Here is a 17,049-nt window from a genome sequence, read left to right on the forward strand (position 1 = left end):
TATATTATCATAAAGGAGAAAGAGTGTGTGGACTATTGTATTCTAATTGTATTGCCATTGTCCTATATCATTTAAATAAGGGAAATTATAGTCTTCACACCTCTATTGGAGTGTGTAAACAATATAGTTTTAACATAATATGATCTGAAGCAAGGACTAAATGTTGACTTATTCATCATTTTCTTACAAGGAAACAATACTTCAAACACATTTGAATTAGCCATCCGTTTAAATTGCAGCTTTTTACATGATATGACGCAGAAAAGCAACTTGCATTCAAGGCACTCAAAGTTGCATCATTGCGCAACATGGAGACGAGTTGCCAAGCGGGGATAAATCAGTTCAAATCCTCCCTCCTTTCCCTCCCTGTGACTGGTCGGTGGCTGTGTCAATCAGGGGGAGGGGTGCACCTCTAATTTCTATATGCCTGCATGTCAATTTAAGACTCAGATTGCGTTCTCGTGCGTCGCTGTCAGCAGCAGCAGTAAAACCTCTCTGGACTTCCACAGACTCGCTCCTGGATTTCTACGTAAATCAGCTGAGACGCTCGAGACGTGCGTGTCTACCTGCTCACACTGAACCTTTGGATATTGCTGCCCCTTCTAAACGCATCCGCACACTTCAGTCTCGTGGTGTTTTTTTGCTTTTGAAGTGTGTGCTCGAGACATCACAACACTTTTTAAAGGAAGACTTTTTCAACTTTGGAGTTACATGTAGCAGTGTAGTGTACATCGCATGTGGTTTTATCACCAGACCAGAAGCGGACTATTTCTCTGGGAAACTTAGGCGCTCTATTTTGGGAAACATGTTCAGCAAGTGCTCCGTTGTGTTATTAAACGTCCTTTTTCTGGTGCGGGCGCTCTCGGCTCATGAGTGCACACCGTGTGAACTCCGGACATGTTTCGTCAAAGCCCCGCGCGGCTGTGACGGGGGCCGGACCTTGGCTCGGGATCCGTGCGGATGCTGTGACCGGTGTGCCCGGCTGGAGTGGGAGCCCTGCGGCGGACAGGACTGGGTGCACGGCTACTGCGCCCTGGGACTGACCTGCGCCTCTTTTAACCAAACCGAAGCAGCCACTATCCCTGAAACTGGAGTATGTAAAGGTGGGTAGTGTCATTTCCTATGAAATCATACCACTTGTGGCAGTATTGGGTGAATACATGTGCGCTTTTGAGCTGTTAACACCAATAAAAGAGCAACTCATTCGGTAGGAAACCATCCCCTTCCTTTATGTGGCTTGAGGGCATCGCTATTCAAATGTCAGTTAAGTCCCGACTGCAGTGGCTGTGTCAGTGTTTACCTTCTCTCTGGATGCCTGGAGCAGCTCCCCAGGTCTGAGGGGCTCTTGACTGCCAGGAGAGGAGTCATGTTCAACTGTTCTTTCTTCTCCTCAATGCTTCGTTCACTCTCCGCTCAGGGGCATCACAATTGGTTTGGCAGGAGTGATTTGGCACTAGGTCACACTTCAGCTTCAGTAGGGTTATGTTCCCTTTGCTTAAAAACGAAAGTGGCATTCCTATAAAAGATAGTTAATTCAGAAAAACCCAAACTGATTGTTTGTTTGAATGTGGGAAGTCACAATTGGGGATTATTAATGACTTGGCCAAGAGTTGCTGAAAGGGATTGTATAATGATCGGCCCCTTTCTTGTATTTATTGTTTACCACCATGAGCTTTAAATGTCTGACTCAGAGTTATAATGGTTTGACAGCACGATTGCAAAAAAAGTCCCCTGCAGAATTTCATAAACAATTTTGTGAATCCACACAATCCACTGTGCTGTTCCAGGCAGAGTTGGATTGTTAGATTGTGGATGTGCTCATTTTACACACAATTTGAGCAACTTTCTGAGCATCAAAGAACTGTGCATGGTGTCAGGTTCCTCACAGTGAACGAAGTAAGTAGCAATGTCCTTCCCCTGAAGAACAAATAACTGCTGGTAGCCCCCCTCAGCCCCTCCACCTGCCCTGCGTCCAGCCAGATTCGGAATGATTGAAATGGACCGACATGACTGTTGAGAGTAAGCAGCTCATAGTGGGTGTCTGCATCCCCTGACCCTGCCCTCCCATCATCCCTTTGTGGGGTGGTCCAAGTCAGGGCTGCAGGAAGGTTTTCCAGGGGTCTCGAGCCCCAGGCCATCCCTGGAGACGCTGCTGCTGATTGTGCCTCGTGTACAGGTTAGGCTGGCGCCTGCAGGACATCTCCTCTGCAAATTAACAGCTTTGGAGAGAGTGGGAGACCTAATGGCTCCTCTGATTGAGTTGTGCCTCTTCTGGTCCTGTGGCTCCAGGGGCCTCGCCTCGGAGCACGCTGCTGACCCCTAAATCAGACACACGTAAACCCAATATCTCAAAGGGTGTAGGTGGAGGTAAATCAACACCTCCCGGTGTATTTTCAGGGGCCACAGTAGGCAGGCTGCGGTAGGCTGTTCCCAGATTTCCCTCCTAGAGCGGCAAGGGTCTTAAAGTGATTAGCCCCGCAATCAGGAGTAGGGGGTAAATGTTTCCGCTTTCTGATCCCCTGCTTTTCTGCTCACAGTTTTAATTTTCTGGGTGGTCAAAATATTTTAATGTGGAGACAAAACAACCTGTGGCAGGTGACATATTATATAAGTAGCATACCTCTGTGATGTGTCATCACCCAGTTATTGTTGATCCTATCATTGTGTTTTGGACCTGGAAATGTTATGTATGAAACTGACATCTAAAAATAATTAGAATAGTGCTGGAGATTACCTGATGAGTGAGAGGTGTATAAATCCAGCCGTTGTTTGCCTTTGAATAGTGAAAATACAAAATATAATTTTTAAGGGGCACAGGAAATATTATTAGCAATAACCGGGATAGTAAAATCTGTTTTTCCCATGAATTAATTTGACACCTAAACCGTGAAAAGTGAAACAAATGTTGCAGTTGCAGGTTGAGTCTGTCAGGCATGTTGTGAGTATACTCAAGCACCTGCTCTGGGTCACCCAGGCCTTTAAACCTTCTCATATTTGCATTTGTCAGTCAGATGAAATCATTAAGTCCTAGCAGCTAAATTATTTGTTGTGATGTTCTCATTGTCTCCCCTCCCCCGCAAGTCTCCCCAACCTCAAGCAGCACTTAACATACCACAACGTAACAGAAAGTCTCTCTAGCAGGGACGCTATGTCCACTGCACTCCTTCTTCGCATGCCTTCTACTTCTCCCTTCCTCTAGTATTATCTAATGTTTCAAAGACTTCCTTTTTAGCTCGCTATCAGCCAGAAGGCCTCTAGAGGTCAGCTTTCCCATCCTGGACATGGATGCCAAGACAAGCAGTCTCAGTAGCTAAGAGAGGAATCCCCCTGGGATGAAGCCATAGACCTTGGCAAGAATCATGTCAGATAGAAGATAGTGAGGCCAGACAGGACCAGGGTCAGGCTAAAGGGGGCTAGGCTGAGGAAGACCAGCTTAGCACAAACTGGGCTGACAGAGGTCAAGCGTAAAATGAGGTAACTAGACAACGTCCAGCCTTTTTATAAATGTTACCTCTTTTCTACAGGCCAGATTTAGCACCACACACAGACCGGCACCACTGCCAACACCACCTTCAAATGAAAATTCCCTCCCAAGCACAGGAAAGCCTCTGGAAGGAAAAAATGTGGAGCGGAGGATCATTTTAAGGTGAAAGGAAATCGCAGGGAAAGTTTTGGTGTGGTTTACTGAAAAGGCTGCTTGTGCTTTGCCAGTCTGGCTGGTCGTCTGGGAGAGCTATTAACGGCCGGCCTCAGGTTAGAGGTAGCAGGTATTACCTTCACCTGTTCAATTAGCAGCTGGTGTTTAATAGAGTGCTTTTGAGCATCGTCCACCACCCTGGACATTCCACACAACCAAATCTAAACTTCCAAGGATGTTTTTTTAATTTGCAGTCACATTGATTTACTTTCACTACAAGCTATTACAGTAAGAGACAGACTTTTTCCCATAGTGGAATATCTGTTTTAAATTAATATGGATCAACATATGTGTTTTATTAGGATTTACGGCATATGAAAGCAAAGCCATGGAACTCCCATTTCTTTCCAGTGACTTTGAGTCATCTTATTATTATTCCTGCGAACCCTCACTGAAAAAGAAAAAAATCTTTTTCGTCATACTGTAGGACACTTTATTCCAGGTAGGGCTGTTGCAGTGGTCTGGTAAATTTACTATGAAGTGTTTGTGTTTATATTAAATGGTAAACCTTCTCACCTTTTCTCTTTTGCATTGTGGTGTGTAGCTGTTTGCAGAAGAAAGCCAGAGTGTTATGATAAGCTCCAATCATGCTTCAACACTGTTGATTGAGGCCTGGGAGCAAAACGCTCGGGAAGGGTTACTCTGGGTTACAGTTTGTCTTATCCTGTTTACTCTGCTGCCACTCTTAGTGCACTTGGACAACTGTAAAGGAGGATAATTTAGGGGTATAAAATGTGTTTTTTCGTGCATGCATGAGAAAGGAACCCTGTTGGGACGCACTACTCCCTCGTACATTCCTTCGTACGGTGAAGCTTGGTCCAAGCTGGGCAGAGCCCCAAGGTGCCATCTCAGGGGCAAAGGAACAATATGTGGGTATGGTGCGAGTGGCCTTGGCACATGAGGGGCGTCCTAGCAGCCAGCAGGAATGGAAAACCTGGGAGGGCCCCATGCTGTGGAACAAAAGCAAACAAATGGGCTCAATGGCTAAAGTAGCGTGGCGCAACGAGGACTGGGAGGAGGTACGGCAGCACAGAAATACTCTAGACACTTCAGTAGTGGTGCTACTGGGGCAATGTTTTGCAATCGAGGCTGGCTAACCTTTCTGCACTATGAGTGGAAAACATGTTTTGACCCATTTCAGCTTGTGAATGTCCCTTTTAATGTACCAAATTAAAATGGACAAACCAGTCGATGATCATTAACTGTCCTCTATCTTAATGTCCTTTCCCCCCCCCCTATCCCCTGTGTGCCTTTGCAGAGCTTCCTGATCACCCAGAGGCCGGCCTGGAGGACGAGCGCTGTCCTCTGATGACGGGCTGCGACAAAGCTGGAGGTCAGTGTGTGTGTGATGCCAGACACTCCTGCTTGGGCTCGTTCACATACCCAGATCAAGAATCCTGCATGAAGGCCAGTAAGTCAGGTGAGCCCTCTCCTTCCGACACATGATGAAACACAGATACACGCACACTCAGAATTTGAGTCAGAGGGAATAATGCTGTCTATTGAGAGGAGCTAATCCATAACAGATGTGGCTCTTAGGTGACTAATTCTACTTACATATCATAGTGATGACACACAAGCGCAGGTTTTTGTGATACTGTTCCCCACTCACCCTTGAGTGGTGCCATTGTCTGTGACTCATTGATGACTGGTTTGTGTGTGTGTGTGGATTTCAGAGGGTCGAAGGCACGAGCACCGGGAAAGACACAGAGAGAAGTATGTTGGACCCTCCAACCCGGCCTGCATGTTCTCTGGGTGTAACCTGACCGCTGAGGGCTGTGTGTGCGAGTCTCAGAGCTGCCACCACCACTTTGCCTACATCAACCGCAGCCAGTGCCAGGAAGCCGCAGGTAACCTTCAAATGACCTGCAACTGAAAACTGGCAAACCACACAGCAGCAGCCGACCAGTAGCTCCACTCAGCTCACGTTATTTGGTAGATGTAACGGTTTACACCTGAGAAGAACTTATGCTAAATTCTGCTCTTTTACACTACTGAATAATAGCTTTCAGAGGTTATGCTTAGCATAAACAATGATATAAAGCATCCGCTCAAGGTATAACCGCGATTTTGTACAAATTGCCTCCGTGGAACAAAGAATTCCTTATGTCCTTGCTCATTATGTGTTAAAAGAAGTATTTATCCTCCAACCAATGAATAGCTTGTGACTCCGAATATTGTCACTTTTAATCTTAAGCGAAGATCTTTATAAAGATCAAATGTTTAAAAAAATCTGGTTTTATCGTGCAATGAATCTCCCTGAATTTTTGCAAGGACTCACTGGGCAGGCTCAACAGTCAGTTATTATAATGCACTGCACTTCTCATGACAACATGGAGTGAAAAAAAGAGCAAGACAAATGTCATGAAAAGAAGACATGATGAAATGATGTAGAGAGTGAAAAAGAGAAGGTGTGAACCTGACTGACAGAGTAACAAAAACATAAAAAAGTCTCAGTTGCCACAGGAGGTGTTTCTGAGACTGATGATGGAAATGGTTGGTGACCCTAAGGCACAGGATAGAGTCCTTAAGGTATAAATCTATCCAGTTTAAGATGAATGCTTGAAGTAAGAAAATCCCTCGAATTATGTGGGAGAGTCTCTCTGATTGACACTTCTAAGTGAAAAATGTTATTGGCAGGGAGAGTTAAGCTTCCTCATTGTGATTGTGAGGTGTTTGGAAGATAGACAGGTGCAAAGTGGCAGCTCCTGTCTCCTGACTGACACATGCAAATAGGACCTGACTGCAGCTGATTGAACTCAGTCAACCTCGGTGTGTGTTGGGTAAACCTCATAATGCTTAACGAGGCAGACCATAGTAAAACCTTAAGAAAAACCTTGAAACCAGAAAATACTCAACAGAACAGATTAAGCCGAAAGCATGTGACTAAGTGTTTTTTTATCCACGTTACTCTCTATTGCTGATATTTCAGAGAAAGAACTGCCCTTTAGTTGGAAAAAAACAGTGGCTGGCAACGTGCCACAGACACATATTTGAGATTATTTAGTCTGCAAATAACACTGTAGTTCTTCCAGAACAATTACCCTACAGCTGTGTGGATGTTAATCGGTAAATCCCACAGGAAGCGTATTCGTCAAACATCATATTGTTTAGACGTATCATCATTGAAGTCTGATGTTACAGTGAAATATATATCTTCTGTTTTGTAACTCCCCCATCTCAAAGTCAACGGATGACAGTTTAAACTCGCACCAGCGAAAACTGTAAACAACATTTTTTAGCAGCTTATGAGTTCTCACTGCGACACACCCACCCCGCTGATGACCCCTCATTAAGTAAAAATGTGCGTGTGCGTCTGCAACTATACAAGAGGAAAGATGCATGTGTTTATATATCATCACGTGTGTGTGAGTGTGATGAGCCTATATCTGGGAGCACTCGTGTCTGTGTGAGATAAATATCTTGTTTTTGTAGATGTTCCCGGCACAGATTTCCCCTTCGTCTGTCACCAGCCAGACCCGCCTCTGTGACCACACCGGGACTCTGTGGTTAGACTTTTATTCGCTCTGCCCTACGTCCATCAACCCCTCATTGTCTTTAGACACAAACAGTCATTAAGACGTGTTAGCATACCCTGGCTGCGAGCATGTGACACTGAAGGTAAACCTCCCTCTAGTGCATAATAGCTTGACTGATGAGACTTCACACAGCTAGAAATCGTGTTCCAACATCAGTCGGACAATCTTGCTTAAGCTCACACATGGTATTGGTTTGGCCTCCCACTTTCTCTCTGACTCACTCAGTGGTCTTGTTGGTTCATCTCTCCCCTGTGACACACACTGATCTGTTAAAACGCAACATCATCTCCACTTTACCACTGTAGCGTTCAATCGCCTAATGTTGCCTCGTGTAGGTCCAGTTGGGTTGTGTCCTTCAAGACGCTGATGTAATTTGGCTAGAAAAGTTCAATCAGAAGCCACTGGTTATTAGCCGCTTGTCAGGGAAAAAGGATGTGATAAGTTAAGGAGAGGGAGGGGGGGACGCAGGAAGATAGGAAATCACAACTGAGGCCAACCATTTAGTCGGGGTATTTTTGTCAAGTACAGGCCCCAGGGTCTTGGTAGGGTGGTGTTTGGTTATTTTACACTCTGTCCGGGACAGTTTACATATTTCATTCATGATAAGGCCCTTAACTGTTATTTTAGAGGAATTCTCCTGCTGTTGCTCACTGTCAGAAATCAAGCAACAGCAGTTGCATTTTGGAAGTGTTTAGGTGATTCATGCGATTGGCATCACTATAAGGAATACTTCATCCACAAAATGACCATTTGTATATCAATTACTCAGCCTGTTTAACTTGAATACTTATAGAAAACATTGGTTTCCTCGCATGCCACAATGGTGAATGAACATTTAAAAAAATATATCAAATTAGATGAGGTTGAAGTATATGGTGCTAACAAAACTATATTGAAACTCTTAAGGATAAACAAGCTCAATACTGCAAATTAGCGAGATTTAGATTTATATAGTTTTGGTGTTGTTAAATGTGGCCCCCATTTATTTAAATTAATCAAGAATCTTCTCCGGATTTGTTTCTGTGTCCACCATGGAGGCATCAAGAAAAAATGTGTATTCATGGTAACATAGGGGGAGTACCGGTAGTTGATACACAAATGGTCATTTTGTGGGTGAAGTATCCTTTATTTCTAATATTTGCTAATAGAATATAATGAATGATGTCAGTTGAAAACTCAAGCCATGCTACAGCAGTTGAGTTGTCTACTTACTTGCTGTTGCGGAAGTTCACAGGCGGTTCACCAGACGGGGAAATGGTGCCCACTATGATGCCATGGCACAAACTGACCTTACTCCCACAAATCTACATTTCCTTTGCCACCTCCGCCCTGCCCCTCTCTGCCCTTGTGAAAGGGCCTTAGTTCTGCTTGGCTGCAGCCTCTTTGTGGCAGCGCTATTACTGGCCGAGCCAGACCGCTGCCGGCTGGCAGGGGCGCGAGACGTCTCAGCGGAGTGTGTTTGTGTGAGCCGTCTGCGAAAGCTATGGCTACCGCTCTACACTGCTCGTTTCCCAGTGTGTGCGAGGAAACATAACTCATGTGTGGGGATTGAGACAAAGAACTTCCATTTAAGGCATGATGGAATAGTCGTCAACCCACTGACTACTCATGGTTGGCCTCTAAACCAAACCATCCAGCATTAGCTCAGCGGGTGAAGCCAAGACACATACACGTGAAGTCTGAATGTCTCGCTCAAACCCTCACTTCATTCACAAAATCTAGACCTAAAACCCCAGACCCAACCATGACCATCAACAAATCAAAGACAGCCCAACTGCAGCGGAAGCCAACTCCTTTAGTTCCCAAGCACATTTCATCCATTATCAGCCATTCCTTTCCCTGAAAGGCATAACATCCATATGGTCCAATCCATACATAGCTCAACTCGTTAACAATTTGTCCAGCAGCTGTCTACCCCCAGGTCTCCTATACAGTCATTTCATCTTGAGGTATAGTGTCCTCTAAGTGACAGTACATGTGACTGTTCACTTATGTTTAGCAGTGCATCATGTAGAGTACCCTGGAGCAGAGTATACTCAGCCTTTTCAGATGCATTTTGTGCCTGATATAACTGTTGACCATGCGTGGTGTTGATCTCTAAAGGACAGGCCCGTTAGATAGAAGTCCCTAGAGCTCTCTGTCAGTGGCCTAATCTTATTGGCCATCTGACAGCAAGGGAAGGGTGTGTTTCAATGGAATGTGCACTTGCTGTGCTAACACACAAACACTTGAAAAATCTATGTGCAAATGTGCACCTATGTGTGGACATTCTCATTACATCACCCAGACACGGTCATTCACAGCTGTGAGCGGCGTTACCCGGGACACTGAGATCACGTTTTTCATCTGCAAATATTTAGCCAAAGAGTGAGAGAGTGAGGCATGCAGGCCTGCCGGCTGCTGCGTGCCTACGCCCGTCTACTTCAAGCTTCTGACCATGGTGTGAAGTTCCCACCAAGTGACCCAGACCCCTCCCAGACCTGCTCCGCGTCCTCACACATTGACTCACACCCTCTGATACAAACAGTGCACAATGCGGACTTTCTCAGTTAAACTGCTGGTGGGCAGCGGGCCAGGCTCCCGCAGCTTTAAGTGAGAGACGGCCCTGATGTGTCCTTTTTTGCGGAGCAACTTTGTAAAACCTGAGGACAGACCAAAAAACCCACGGAGGGCGGCTGGACTGAGACAGCTTTGTTCTCCACTGACTTGCTTCCAAAGTCAGCCGGTGAACAGAACTCACATTGTGAGCTTTTTCCATGAGTAAACTCAGGCTGTCAACACAGCCTCCTCTGCCTGGCCCAGCCGCACTGGTTTGGGGAAAGACTGTGCTCCTTGTACCAGGGCATGAGAAGAAGAAAAACCCATTTAGATATGAGGTGTTTTTCTTTCTTCAATGAACTGCTGAGATGCCAAAAATATGCATTGTTAACAAAAGAGACCATTATGTGGTAATGAAGCAATTTCCGCATCCCCGTGTGTGTGTGTGTGTGTGTGTGTGTGTGTGTGTGTGTGTGTGTGTGTGTGTGTGTGTGTGTGTGTGTGTGTGTGTGTGTGTGTGTGTGTGTGTGTGTGTGTGTGTGTGTGTGGTCAGGTTGTGAATTGAGGTCAAAGGTTTTCAATTCTTTGTTATCTTACAGTTTTATATGAGCATATGATGCCTCATCTACAGTGAATTTATCGAGCATAGCAAATCAGGCCTTTTGTGTTTGTGTGGGCTGGAGTATGGCCACCATTGTGATGCGAAGATTGGTCCTTTGGTCGCTGACTCTCTAATTAAAGCCATTTATGCAGCGAGATAGAACAAAAACAGCACAGGATGAAATCCTTTCGCTTCTGACTTTTTCTCTCCTCTTTGTCTGCCTGTTATGCTCATGAATGGGCCAGCTAGAAAATTATATTAATTGGACCTGCAAGGGCTGGACCATTTCCACGGATGGATACAATTCTATTCATTTGAATAACAATGGTGTGTCTGCCAGCTGCTTTTCCCAGCGCACTCTCACCCCAGTCATTATCACCACTGAAGGAGTAATCAGCCTTCTCTGGTACACATACAATGCCCAAAAGTGTTTTGGTTTTTTTCATCGCAGAACTCCGTGGAAGATCCTTTCAATGGCTTAAAACAGTGTGAGGTTTTCATATGCAAAATCAGTCTTCAACTGAGCAGCGGCAGACATAGTTAGACATTATTGGAAGTAAAACATTCACCAATCGGCACTTCCAACTGAAGTTTATTTAACTCAAGCTTAGGAATGAGGCCAAAAACCGTTAAAAGGGTTGTAGCCTCCCTTAATTTGGGGGTTTTCCCTCATTTTCTATGACACTATTCAGCTACAAAGTTTATCAATGAGAGCTTTGTGGCGGTCCTCACTGTTCCCAGGTTGCTTGGGTAAACAGTACAGTACAGATACCTCACACTCCGGCTCTATTTATCTGGAGCCAGAAAAATTCAAAGTTTCCCTTATCCTCAATTTCATCAGTCAGAAATGTTGCCCACACTCAGCATAATACAGCAGTCACAGTCTTACAGCCCCTTTCCTCCTTGTTTATTCTACGTCAGGCAGACATCAAATACGTCTTAGTTGCACTGTCGGCAGAGTATTAGTAACGGTTGAGAGTATACAGTATGATTCAGAGGTCCAACTCTGGGGTTGAGGACTGAGCAGAATCATTATAAGAGGATCAGAAGTCTGCACCCTGAACTGCTCAACAGTTCAGATTCCCCCATTTTGTGGGAAAACCTAGAGGGATCAATTTACAGGTCTTCACATGTCAGAGATGAGGCACATCCTCTGAGAGACTCTTGTTGCGCCGGGAGCCAGCGCCAGTCTGGGAAGCCCATCAATAAAATCAGCTTCTGGAAACATGGCCAAAACCTCAAGCCCTGTTATGTAACCTCAGCCTATATATCAATCCCTCTCCTCAAAAACGATATGCATGCAATGATTGTTAAGGATTACTCATAACTAAATCATCAATTACTTTATTTAATTTTCTCTTTAGGCAGTCATTTGTTGACATATTTTCTCCTTTAAAAGTCAGCGATGATTAAACTAGATTGCTGGATTTTCCTCTTTCTCATCCATACTTTTTGCACTGGTTAGTGCTTCCTTCACACTCTCACTCTCAGCTGTCAAAGTGTGTATTTACTGTGCTTTCAGCAGGGGAACTTGGAAATTACTCAATGATTGACAATTGTAAGACAGGATGTGATTCTGCTCTCTCCAATCATTGTCTTCTGCTTGCTGCACTGTATACATTACAGTGACACTGAGAACCAAAATAAACACGTCCCTTTGGTTTGGGTAATCCAATCTTTCTAAGGTAGCTACTGTTCTCATACAATGGTGGTACAGAGGGGCGCTCCACTTTTCTTTTCCTGAACTGGCTCCAAAATACACCCCTGAGCCCCTTGCCCAGATTTCCAGTACCCCCGCACCTCTTTCCCCTTTAACAAGGGGTATCAGAGCAATTATGTTGGCTCTGGCAAAAGAAAAGACAAACACATCCTGGTATGCTAAGCGAGGGGAGATTCTAAACTGGCAAGAGGAAAAGCTCTGTTGAAGGTTGGCTGGTATTAATGGCTGGTTTTAGTGAGTGAGGGGCTGTTTGGATTGCAACTGGCTGGGTGGGATCAGAGGCCCGCAGACAGGATACGCAGAGAGAGCCTTGTCGTGTCTAGGGCGCCACTCTCACTTCTCTGACAGGATGCTGTGAAGCTGTCACGGACTGAAGTGGGGATCTGATCTGTGCACAGAGTTTGTGTTGGGTGGCTGTGTGAACTCAGCCTTTACACCCTAACACGAGTAGCGCTGTGCTTAAGTGGCTCGACTGACACGACCAGGATCGTTCACACACGTGCACACACGTGTAAGAACAGAAAAAAAAGTCCTTTCCTCTAGGAGAACAGAGTGGGCACTGTCAGAGTCTGGCACAGTTAAAGGTGGTGTTAAAGATTGTCTTCATATAGGAAAAAAACAGCTGCAATAGCTCTGTCTGTCCCTTTTTAGCTTTACTTTATGTATCTAAACATGAACGTGCACAATCTCTGTGTGTTTCAGAGGAGCTGAGGTGTGCTGGGGTGACGTGTCCTGATCTGCAGGTGCCCTCCTGCCCTAAGGGTTCAGTTCTGACCAAGAGTTACACGCCCCCTTCTGGTTGCTGCCCCTCCATACCGCCCACGTGCACCTGTGATCTCCACGCCTGCCCCAAGCCCCAGTGCCCGAGCGGACAGCGCGCCGTGCCGCTCAGCGAGGCCAGCGGCCAGCCGGGAGACTGCTGTGATGTCTTTGAGTGCCAGAAAGGTGATTTGCACTGAACTGCACGCTGTACCCTCCGCTTCGATTGGCCTCCAACTGGGGGTAGCAATGGCACAGTCGGTGTGAGATTCATCGCCTTTGAGGAAGCAATTATTTTCCTCAGAGTAAGGCTTTCCTCCCTGCTGACCAAAGGTCCACAGATGAAAAGGAAAGCTGCTGATTGGATAATTACTATTGGGCTGTTTATCAGGCTCGGCCGATGCCTCCCAGTGTTGAGACTATGGTTCAAAGACATATTTGCAGGGGGTGTATCCACCAGTATTTCTATTGCCTGTAGAGATATGAAAAATAATGGGTCTTTTAAAGCAGATGGCTGATCGGAAACATACTCTTTTAGTCTTACCTAGAGGGAAACATAGGCGTACAGAAAATGCTCAATTCAGATGGTCATCCCATATCAATATCTTACTATGCTTACTGTATGTTCGAAACCCCCAAGATAATTCCTTGCATATAAAAAGATACTTGGTAATAAACCAGATTCTGATTCGGAGAAACCTCAGCTCTCTGACCCAGAGGCAGCCAGGAAGGCAGGGAGGGGACCTGTGGTATTGGTCTGTTTACTCTACGCTCCCAACAAATATTCGCTGTTTTACCAACAGAACAAATTCCCATTCTGGCCCCTCCACATGCATAAATGAGTGCTGTGTCCCGGAATTAATGGACTTAACGAGCTCAGTGACCAGAAAAGTGCTTAGGCAACGAATTTGCTCAACAGAAGTGCTGTGTCAAAGGGTTCCTGTCTGGTCACACGTCCAAAGGGAAAAGGTTCAACAGTTCATTGATGGGAATGCTTTTTATGTGCTCCAGTCTGCCGGTAGGGAGGGTAATCAAGTCCGGCAGGCCGGCGGGGGCTGAATGGCAGCCGTGGGGGCCACGGGATCAGTGTTTTGATAACAAGTGTCTGCTGCTCTTTGGGCTTGGGGCTTGATGCCTTTTGTGCTGCCCATACCATCCATTAGGCCTGCATGACTGCGTGCCGTGCCAGAAAGATCCACAGACAGAGACAGGGAAATGGACAAGGACAAGGACACACACTGGGCCCCTCTAGACACCGTCCAGGTCCTTCTTTTTCCCCCCAAAGCACTGGCTGCAAATACTGTGTCTTATACATTATAAAGGCTACTGTAATTTGCTTTCAAATACCATACTTAACCTCTAATGTAACAGACTATAACCCGGCCCCCCATTGTCTCTGCGTGTCAGGCTTCGACTGATTAACTTGTTTCCATTGCCCTCTTGGCTGAGGGGCTCATATTTAGTCAGGGTCAGTATGTGCTGTGACAATAAAGCCCACCTGTGTGTTTTGGCCTCCGTTGATGATAGACTCTTTCCACTGGTGGCTGGGCAGTGGCTGTATCTGGGTGGAAGACCAGAGCTGGCAGCGCAGTGCTGACCTGATGTCATCTGATGTTACAGAGGGTCCTGTTTGGTCCTGTTTAGCTGTGGTCTAACATGAATCAACACTCTATCTGAAAAATAAATGGCATATGTCCCCTGCAGTGAGCCCTGCATCTGGTGTTGAGCAACGAGGCTGAGATCACCACACTCACAGTTCTCACTACTCAGCTTGTGTTTGTGTTAAATACAACTAGAGAGACAGTGAAGAATCATTGTTTTGGTCTCACAATCTAACTCGTATTTCTATAATTCGATTTTATTTTGTTACACGATCAAAACTGCAAAGTTATTTGTAATAAATCACATTAGTATTAATCTCTGGGAATATCATTTTTCCCACAGTGGTTTTGCTTCATTCGCCTCTAAACCACAAGAAGCCCCAGTGTGACAGTCTATTGTAAATTATTTAGACTTGCTAAGGGTCATTGTTTTATGACCCATCCATCTCCACATCCAATCCTCACCTCAATTTAGAGAAGACTAAACATCACAAAGCATGACTGGAATTTAGACTCTGTGCCGCAAGTTGTTTTAGGGATTACCATTAACAAACACTGCAGAAATCACATGTGAGCGTCCCCTCATGTGACTTCCTATTGCTTCTGTGAGCGTTAAAAAACGGTGCTGTGCCATTTGATTTCGGCCAGCTAAAGTGCTTATTGTATTTTCTATGCTTGGTTTTGCTGCACGCAACGAAGACCGGCAGAGAGAGAAGGAGAAGAGGAAAAGAGTGGAGGAGAATGGAAATTAAAGATGAACAAATCTCTGCTCTACTTTCAACTCACTCAGCCCACCTGCTTTGTATTAGGGTGCAGTGCTGCTTGTCTGGAGGCATGGGGTCATCGGTGCAGACGCTTTAAGTCTGCACTCAAAGGTATGGCGTACAGATGCCTCTGTGACCTCCGCCTCCCATTTATAGAAACCGCTGGCCCCACATCTGCTTGCATCTGTGCAATGCATTTCCTCGCCTAACTAGCGTAGCTACTCCTCAATGAGTCTGGAGTCTTACATAACCATATTGCCTCACTCCCCTAATGTTGGACTGGGTTTGATGAAAGGTTGCTGTGTGGTTTGTTCAGACCTAAGAACTTCGAGCCACCCAAACCACTATGGTACATTTGAATGTGTAATCTGGTTTTACCATTGAGGTGTCACGCTGTAATCTTCCTGCTCCCTTTGGCTACTAAACAACCACCATTTGTTTTGAATGAATGATCGTATTAGTTTCAATTTGTGGAAAATGATGACTCAAGATTTGTTCAAAGTAGTAATGCATGCACATTTACTGTGAACGTATTCTGGTCTTTACTAGGCCGGACCTTAGCTAAACTCATTGTATTTCATAGTAAAGGGAACACAGCCAAGGGCTTAGATGCTTTTGGGGAATGCAGGCCAGAGCATTGATTTACTCCACCTGCCACCAGTACCCTGAGCCCAGATTCTGCCAGAGTCTCAGACCCACTGCAGTTTTCTTTTCCTCTCCTCCGCAAGCGTTTGACGCCTTTTCAGGACTTCGCAGGTTCTTGTGAAATTCCTACTCATGGACTTGGCTCCATTGTCTGATGAATGCCATTCCACCCCGCAGGCTTACCCTCAGTGTCTGCCTCAGCACCATTTGGTTCAGATAAACATTTCCGTCAATAGCAGAAAGTGAATGAATGTGTTTATGGAGCTGGAATTGATTGTATACAGTTGGGCTAGTGTCTCAAAGATCAATTTTGACATTTTGTAGGTGAAAACGGAATTATTTTCTCATAAAGTCACGAGAAGAAAGTCCTTGTCTTAATCTTCACCAAATGTGATGGACACCTGACGAAGTGTGTTTAGCGTTATCCTCCCCACATGGTGTTCAGTCTAAGCAGCTGTCTGATGCCTCTTTTCCCTGTTCTTCTCCTCAGTTTCCCCGAAGTGTGTCCACAACGGGAAGGATTTCTCCGAGGGAGAGGTGTACCGCATGGACCCCTGCTGGCTGTGTCAGTGCCGGGGAGGAATCTCCTTCTGCTCCAAGGCAGAGTGCGCTGAGCTGGACTGTGAACACTTCTACATTCCTGAGGGCGAGTGTTGCCCTGTCTGCATAGGTACATGCGTTTAACTTGGTATTTTGTTAAGCAACATCAATTCATTGTTAGATTTGCCAAAGGTTTCACTAAGTTCCTGTTTTATAAATGCGTTGGTGGTGGAGGTGATGTGGCATTGATGAGAAGGCCTCTGGCTAACTGGAAAGTAGATGCAGGAGAGGAAGAGGTGATATCAAAGTCCAACATGCCCGACACTAACCTCTAGTGACCCATAACTTAGCGGCTTCCTCTTATAACCAGTTTCCACAGTTGTTAACATACCTGGCAAACAAGACGCTCACTAGAAACCCAGCCAGGGGTTAATTTCTACCTGGGAGACTTAAGAACATAAAAACCTTCTTTTAGAGTGTACCGCTCGGCTTTGTAATATCTGGATCAGGCTTAATGGGGGGGACCCAATTGCAAAACACATGTGTTCAAAGCCAGGTAAAGAGCTCTGATATGTGCACTTGTTAAAAAGAAAACAGGGTTGCAGCGCATATGGCAACCACATTACAGTCTGCTAGGAGCCAACG

At 45.5% G+C, this 17,049-nt stretch overlaps 1 protein-coding gene across 3 annotated transcripts in view; it reads left to right on the forward strand.

Annotated features, from left to right (window-relative positions):
• The first annotated feature begins 467 nt into the window (after positions 1-467).
• The window catches only part of crim1 (cysteine rich transmembrane BMP regulator 1 (chordin-like)), a 31,708-nt gene continuing 15,126 nt past the window's right edge, over positions 468-17,049 (forward strand). For 2 of the 3 annotated variants that reach the window (XM_010777113.1, XM_010777114.1), the window contains exons 1-5: positions 468-1,103; positions 4,956-5,117; positions 5,374-5,547; positions 12,798-13,040; positions 16,355-16,534. In XM_010777113.1, the coding sequence (XP_010775415.1) occupies positions 806-1,103; positions 4,956-5,117; positions 5,374-5,547; positions 12,798-13,040; positions 16,355-16,534 (1,057 nt within the window). In that variant the 5' untranslated portion in view covers positions 468-805. The remainder of the gene's footprint in view (positions 1,104-4,955; positions 5,118-5,373; positions 5,548-12,797; positions 13,041-16,354; positions 16,535-17,049) is intronic. The other variant, XM_010777115.1, reaches the window with a different exon arrangement.

The sequence above is a fragment of the Notothenia coriiceps genome, unplaced genomic scaffold (assembly GCF_000735185.1).
Source record: "Notothenia coriiceps isolate Sejong01 unplaced genomic scaffold, NC01 NC01_scaffold00017851, whole genome shotgun sequence".
NCBI lineage: Eukaryota > Metazoa > Chordata > Actinopteri > Perciformes > Nototheniidae > Notothenia > Notothenia coriiceps.